Raw genomic sequence first — 8150 nt, forward strand, 5'->3', positions numbered from 1 at the left:
AGTCAGTCAACCAAATCTCGACAAACTTTTCTATCTTCTTTTATTTGTTACCCATTTTTGACATCCACGTTCATGGGAATGACGATGTCTCCATTAACAGTCCATTTAGAATGCACAAAATAGAAAAAGGGTGTCCCTACCTCCAGCCACGAAGAGCCACCATTGCTGAATAAAGTTCAAGTCAAGTCGATTCCTCCACTCGGTGCACCATAGAGAAGATAGTGCGACTATCTTTTGTCCACAGGTGTCCTAAATATCCCACGAATACGACAAAGAAAGATTCCTCGTTTCATTTTCAGGATCCTAATCATGACTCGCATGCATCGAACATGGGAAATAAGTGGGCAACACATCAGAAGCCATTAGCATTCAAGAAGAGCTCAATCTAGGCAGTACCATCAACTTCATTTACATGATATGATGATGCCATGCTTATCTTCACCAGACAGATAGATTATGCACAATCAGAGTGAAATCATGCAACTAAATGCCCATGAAGCGTTTCATACCAAAACCCTAAAAAATCTACTCTCTCGAAAAAGGAAACAAACATATCTAAAAAAAAAAAAAAAAAAAAAAAAAGATATAGAAGGGGTAAGTTCTACCTCAGTACCTCTCATAGAGTCCTTTGAAAAAAGGGTTGGAAAGAGCAAGACAGAGAAAAGATGGAATGACAGTGAAATTCAAGCAAGTATCTCGTGCCAAACATAAGCTGAATAAAGGTATCTTTACTATGTCACTGAAGAGATAGTCCAATCAAAACTGATATTACACAAGCTGCTAACCATCATACATGAAAAGCATTTCAGAATTCAGGTCCAGCATATCAGCCTAAGACAGAAATAACACTAACTTGTTTCTTTCTGTTTTTGATTTTTACATAAAAGATACATCAACTGGTTAAAAAATTCATGAAAGGGTAGATATCAAGCAGCATCTTTTAAACAGGTGTAACCTAAAAGATTGCACTATGTTCCACGGCAGGTGTACAGTGTTAAAGAACCTTCTCAATTCTCAACTTTAACACTCTCATCATACCATGTGCAACAAAGAGAAAACACTCCTCACTCTGCACCTGTATCCTGGGCCGATTTCTTATACTCTGGCTTGAGCTCATATGTACCTTGATTTGCTCCCCTTTTATTGTATACACAGAGTTCATTCAATATCTCTTTCAAAAATTGCTGCAAAAAAGATGCAAAAAATAAGAACCAAGGTTCCAAGTGTGCACGTATGTTACAGCGGGGTATTCAAAAAACACTTGCAACACCAGATCACCACAAACATATTCTTCCTTGTTTCTACAATGAGTAATTCAACATTTTAAAGCTGGGTGAAAAGAAATATCTATATATGGTCTACGTATAAAATAGGTAAAATAATAAGCAAAGGCATACTGCTGGTTGATCTGTCTCTTGAACAAGCTGCTTCAATGCCCAATTAGGCTGCCCTTCAAAAAGCTTAAACATGATATCTTCTAGTTCACCACGGTCCCTTCTAGTTCTTTTCACATCTGGCCCCTTAACTGGAGCAGCTTTCTTCTTATCCTGCAAAGGCCCAATTATACAGCATTACAGCTCTCCTGTTGCTAAAAAGTAAAAAAAAATCCTCGACAACTCTGAAAGAAAAATCTCGAGTAAATATACACATATCAATTGGCACATGTACTATAGATAAGACAGTAGAGAATGGGGAAAAAAGGTATGCCTCTGAAGCATTAATTGCAATGAGACTTGAGGCACACAATTGGCTATGAGGTGCAGCAGAAACACCATGACTCGAATACGCAGATCCTAATTTAATAAAACGTTTCAACAAGTTCATCTACAGCAGTCTGCCACTAACAACACTATCAACTGATACATTGATTTGTATCATGAATTAAAATTTATTGTAACCTTCACCTCCCTAGGAAGGATAATTTGATCACTCTTTTAATATAACCTAATAAATAATTCATCGACCTATCATGTATCTCTGTCTCAGTTTGAAGATAGGGGCCGAATGCTCATTATATATTAATTTGGAAAAGAAAAGGAAAGCTTAGTTTGGAAGAGTAAAGGACGCCAAAGATGACTGAAAAATTGTAATCCTTGACTCTGTGGATAAGGAAAAATCTCGACGTTTTACAGAAAAACTCTCCTTTGATTGGGATAATGCCTCTTATTTCCATATTCTAAAAAAAACCAATTTCAAGCCTCTTGGTATTTCTAAATAATCAGCGCAAGCGATATAATTTATAGCTTCTAATTAGGTAGATTAAGCACAAGGATTACCAAAGAGAATGGGGAATAGATTAGAAAGATGTTTTTTTGACTTCATCCAAATCTTTGACATCAATGCTTGACAGATACTCTAAATTATACATTATTGGTCGAGAGTAATAAACTGGATCAATTTTCCGAAACCTTTATCAGGTTTCTTATTCAGAATGCATAAAAAATCTGTCACCATCACTTCAATGAGAAAACATGATATGATATAGAAACAACAAAAGTACCAATGCCTAGAATAACATCTTTAAGGGTGAAAATGTATGCAAATAATAACCTTAGAAGTGGATGAAATAAAGCCCATCATCCCAGGCATGGGCCTCATGTGCGCTCCGCGGTCATTATTGATCACCTGTCAAAATTAAAGCGTGGTCTTTAACACAAATGTATCAAACAAAAACTGCTACTCACGAGAGACAAACAAAAAGACCAGAGAAGTGTACAACCTGAATTTGCCTATTCTTAATCATGTATTTATTTGTTCTTTCACGACAAATTTTTCTATATTCTTCAATGTTCTCATGATGAGGCTTCATGTCAAACTTGTGTTCTACTTTCCCTTCCATTGCAATTTTTTCTAGGAAAAAGAAAGGGCAAAACAAATTAAGAAGAAGTAAACAATCAATGTCCTAGTGCCTACTTTATAGTCAAATTGGAAATGGAAAAAAATTTTAAATGAAGAATACATTGGCAGCAAAAAGGATATTAAAAGAAGAAATTCTGATCAATGCCACATGTGCAAATGTCAAGGTAACACATCACACATAATGAGTCATAATATAGAAACTCAACTAAGCTGCAGTCAGTAATTGTAACTTCACAGTATGATGCAGTAAATAAAAGTTACATAGTAATGATTTGGATGGACTATTGTTATTTCATACTCAAATCAAGTTGCTAGCATCATAGAGGTAAATTCTATCTGGAAAAAAAAATATTTAAGGAAAAACTTAAGCAAGTAGCTTACATCAAAAAGGTAATTTCCATCAGAAAAAGAAATTTGAATGGAAAAAAATTGTTTTAGACCCACAGGAAACGAAACATCCCACAATTTAGCAAATCCGTCATCTTTCATTTCCTAGTAAAGTCATAAACGGTTCAACACCGATTCTCATTTATCAAAATTTCTTAAACTACGATGTCTTGCAGAAAACGACAATACTGGCCCACAAATGAGACAACATTCAGCACGATAAGCCAAATGGTGATAGAAAATTAAGAAAAGTCCAATACTTCTTCTGTTTCTTCCTTCAGTTATTTGCATCACAATTACCCCAACTGCAAGTGCATACTTTAAAACAAAATCCGTACAGAAGCAGTCAGACGTACGGATACTGCGTTATTGTTACCTCACAATGTCACACACTATATGTTAGGTTAACAAAAACGTGTCCTCCGACGACCAAGTAAACCATCCATAACACATCAAAAATTAAAGTCATCTCAGTATGCAATGAACATTCATGATGATCATAAGCCTAAAAGATCCAAGCGAGTGTCCATTAGGAACCCAAGATACATGGATTGAATGAGTCACACCATGCAGGGAATACGAAAACATGGGCAGAACACGTGGAGTGAAGTTCTGAGAATTGCATTAGTTATTTTGTCTTTATTTTCTTTATTATTATTTACTGCATAAGAATGTGCCAATAAGTTGTTAGAAGATGATTTAATAATGTGAGGTATGGTATTGCCAGAAGCCATTGAGTCCTTAGAAATAGGCAAAGTGGTTTAAGTCTTCAAGTATTAAAATTTCATATTTCGGCAGTGTGGAGAATGAGATAATTCCATTAAAACAAGTCTTGAGGTTTTATTCTTACCCTGAGAGAATATCTTTCATTAATGCATTTGTGCTTTGTCTGGGACCTATCATTGTCTTGAAAAACAAGTTCAAGACATGTTAAAATTGGGGCATATAAGATCAAGTACCAGTCCATTCTCATCTCCTGCTTTGCTAGTTAAGAAAAAAGATGGTACTTGGCGTTTTTGCATTGATTATAGGGCTTTTAATTCAGTGACAATTAAGGACAGATTTCCAATTCCTACTGTAAATAAATATTCAGTCATCAACATACTAAAGTATAAAAAACTGAAAACAATGAAAGATATTATTCGATATCTGTAAAGATCATCATACGCGAAATTGGGCAAACAAATAAATGGAACTCCCAAAAAATTCACATAAGCTAACTGATGATTTTACCTTGATTTGTCTCGGAGAAAACACACATGGGAACGAAATCTTTAGACATATTGAGAGAGTAGCTCTTGGGTGCTTGCATAACCTCACTCCCAGCCATCTCCATGGTAAACTGAAGATCACCACAAAATCAAATTTCAAATCCCAAATCCACAGAAACACGCTGAGTTCTTACACCAACAATAGCCTTTGCGACCTACTACCCAACCAACACTCGAACAACTCAGTTTTCTTTCTCTTAAAAATAATAATAATAATAATTCCATGCATCCACCGCCCCATCCAGTATGTTTACACTACCCTGAGTCTAAATCATGCATTTAAAAACGGACAAAGTTCCGAATTTTTCTGCGAGATAGATATCAGTTATCCAAGCTGGGTAGGCCCTCGGCTGGCTCCCTCAGTATTCCAACACACAACAAATAAGAGAAAGATGGAAGTACTTGGAGGGATGAGGGGTCCTCAGGATGCAGGGGATCGAGCGAGACGATGACTTTCGCGACGGATGGAGAATCGGCAGCTGACGCTGCGGATTGCCAGGCCTTGGAAACGACCGGCGGGCACTTCATGAGCCACACAGATCTCTCAGCTTTCGCAGTTTCGACGATCGTGCTACTGTCACCGCCATTACTGTAATCATCCTCCATTGAAGGGTTCGGGAGAATTTGCTGTCTGAAGAATGCGGAAGCGTGAAGACTTGTATCGGACCACGTCAAGATACTTGCTCTTGGGCAGCACCGGGTCGGGTATAACATTTGGGCTTTGTTAATTAATTAAACTAGCTCAATAGCCCAAAATAATATTGGGCCCTCCCCTTTGCTGTCGGTGGCGGCCGCAGCCATCAAGCAGTCGTATGCCATCCGTCTGTTACTATTTTCCTTATTTTATATTACAATTTTAGGGTGGAGGGACCTGGGAACAATCGGGTAGTCGGAGTGGGCAATTGTTCGAGTTAGGTAATAGGAAAATCCCAACAAGTGATAACCAAGCGATTGAATAACGGTTCTTTGCTTTATATGGACTTTGCCCACACTTAAACAAAAGCACGTTAGTGGACGCCGGAAGATTTTTCGATGTGGCCAATCCGATACTTAAGTCAGCCAACGTCGAATCCCTGAAGAGAGGTGATTTTCTCTTCCGAAGCCATAACCAAACTAGGGTTGACGTAAGCCCTAAACTCTGCAGGAACGCGCGTGTGTCAGAAACTGTCAGGCGTCGTTTCAACTGCTTGTATCTTTCTATCTCGGCCGTCCGTTTCTTCTTTTTTAGAACGGATGTGATTACTGACTTATTAATAACACCTATTTGCCTGCATCTTCATCGTGTTCTCATATGCGTCTTTTTCAAACTTCTCCTGCTCCGAAGGCACTCGACGTTCCTACTCCACGTCAAACCACCCTAACCTCTAAGCTTAAAATAATAAAAAAAAGAAAATACAGATTTATAAAATTTTGCCATAACTTGTTTGAAAGTAAACAAAGTCACCCTGTCACACACAGCAATTCTAACATAAAGAAATAAAAGTCCGATAAAAATCCAAATTGCGATAATCATAAACTACGAAAGGAAGGGCAACCCCACACGGTTGCAATAATAGCGATAACAAATCTCAAGACTAATATTTAAGTACAGGGAAAAACACATCCTGGCTAATACTGAAAGTACTCAAACTAAAATTCTTTATTACAAATATAGACTTATGCAGAACTTAAAAGTAGCGACGGTCATAGGGCTTTGCACCGCCGGCGGCCTCACCCTCGAGGATCCTGCCCCTCGGTCCCTAAATACTTCTCCTCACCTGCAATCAAGCAAGCATAGTGAGTCTAATGACTCAGCAAGTATAAACTGAGATATAACAAGGGTTTAAAATACCTGAAGCAATACTCAAAGTACTGTACATAATATACTTTGAAACTTACACTGAAAGTATGCATGATACAAGAGAATGAGGCAACCTGCAAACAATGAACTCACGCCAACTCACGCTATGAGACTTTTGAACTTTCTTAACTTAACTGAACCCATGCATGTCTGAAAACTGAATAAATTAAGACGAGTCAAACTGATACTGAAACTGAAAAGTTAGATCCTTGAATTGTGACCCTCTATTTTTGATCGATCAATGGCTGCAGTATACTATGCCGGCAAGACGCCGAGATTTCTCCCGACGCGACATTGCCCCTTTTATTTTTATTTGGTAGGGATCCCGAGATTTCTCTCGATCTCACACTACCCGTCTGTTTTGGTAGGGATCCCGGGATGTCTTCCGATCTCGTACTACACGTCATTTTGGCAAGTGAGTGAGGCATCCCCCAACCCACATTGCCCTGTCTTGTCACAATCAACTCACTTTGTTCAAAAATATTTTCTTTTCCTTCTTTGACTCGACTCAAAATACTTATCATGCATGAATAGAAGTGACTTCCTTTGTAAATATTTGCTCGGCTCAAAGACGAGACTCAAGCACACGAGTATGCAACTTTAGAAAATGAAAATCAACTCAAAAATGTGGGTATTAGGTGAGTGAGTGGTTGTCCCTAGGTGAAAATACCCAACTTTAACTCCAATTCTTACAAACAAGGCATAACCCGAGCAATCAAACCGAAAAGCCATTAACTCGATCTTACCTTAACCTAATTCAACCTCGCTCAAACCGACACTCTCAAAACACTACAAACTAACCATAGGACTATATTGTGACTTCATTTGACTGCCCAAGCAATCCAAACAAAAACCATTTCCGTACAGCCCCTTTTCCTCTTAGAAATTCTGCACCAACACCTTAAACTTAAAAGACCCTTAACCTATCTAAATCTTAACCGAAACAAGCCCAATTTATACCGACGCGACCACAACATCATAATCTTGACCTAGGACCAGCCCAAGATGCGACCATACCAGATTTGATGCCTCCCCTGCCCCGAATTCAGTAACCCCTGCCCAAAGAATCCATCACCCTACTTCACTTCTACTTTGAGGAATCAACTCCATGCCCTTTTTCCTTACCTATACCTCCTTCCAAACCACCAAACACACCTATTGACATGTCTTAGGACTTAACACAAGCACCTAGGCAGCCCTCAACCTCACTTCAACCCATCAATTCAAAAATATGCAAGAACATGTACCAACATGCATTAAACCCTTGAATAACCAATGAAACCAATGGCAAACAATGCAATACTCATGACACACTTCAAACTCAGCCCAAACACAATATGAATTTCAAAATTAGGCATGCACACTTCTGAAAATTTCGAAAAATAGCAATATGCATCAAAACCCTTCATATCTCAAGTCACAATTTACCATACTACTCTTTAAACTCCATACATAACCAAAATTCAAAAATCTAACATAACACCTTGCTGAAAATGCTTAAAAACCGAACCCAACATGTCAAATAACATTGGCATTTCGAAAATTAACAAAAGATTTGGCACAAGAACATAAATAGCTAGCTTGAAAGCCCAAGAAAAATATATACTTGCCTTAACTTTCTACCCAAGAAAAATCGAACCAAAGGGGAAAAGAAAGGCTGAACTCTTTGCACCAACACCAAGCTGACTTCCCACGGTGGTTTCCAGGTGGTGGAGGCGGCGTGAGGTGGCCAGCGGCGGTCGAAAAGTGAAGGGGAAGTGGGCGGCCAAGGGAGGAAAGGAAATTGAGAGAAA

The 8150-nt window shown here is 38.4% G+C and overlaps 1 protein-coding gene across 1 annotated transcript; it reads right to left on the reverse strand.

Moving 5' to 3' along the window:
* Positions 1-713: 713 nt before the first annotated feature.
* Positions 714-5206, reverse strand: LOC140880478 (uncharacterized). Its single transcript, XM_073284964.1, has 6 exons — positions 4920-5206; positions 4480-4588; positions 2720-2850; positions 2551-2625; positions 1398-1547; positions 714-1184 (listed from the first exon to the last, which is right to left on the reverse strand). Exons 1-6 carry the CDS (start codon positions 5121-5123, stop codon positions 1065-1067), a joined length of 789 nt encoding a protein of 262 aa, XP_073141065.1. The 5' UTR covers positions 5124-5206; the 3' UTR covers positions 714-1064.
* Between the last annotated feature and the right edge of the window lie 2944 nt (positions 5207-8150).

The sequence above is a fragment of the Henckelia pumila genome, chromosome 2, assembly GCF_033568475.1.
Source record: "Henckelia pumila isolate YLH828 chromosome 2, ASM3356847v2, whole genome shotgun sequence".
Classification (NCBI taxonomy): Eukaryota; Viridiplantae; Streptophyta; class Magnoliopsida; order Lamiales; family Gesneriaceae; genus Henckelia; species Henckelia pumila.

Bases quoted from the DNA above. Each gene is read 5' to 3' on its own strand.
- LOC140880478 (XM_073284964.1), bottom strand. From the start codon at position 5,123: ATGGAGGATGATTACAGTAATGGCGGTGACAGTAGCACGATCGTCGAA. The intron at 4,589-4,919 runs GTACTTCCATCT...GGTGATCTTCAG, and splicing joins AGGACCCCTCATCCCTCCAA to TTTACCATGGAGATGGCTGG. The intron at 1,548-2,550 runs GTTATTATTTGC...GGGCCTTTGCAG, and splicing joins TTATTTCATCCACTTCTAAG to GATAAGAAGAAAGCTGCTCC.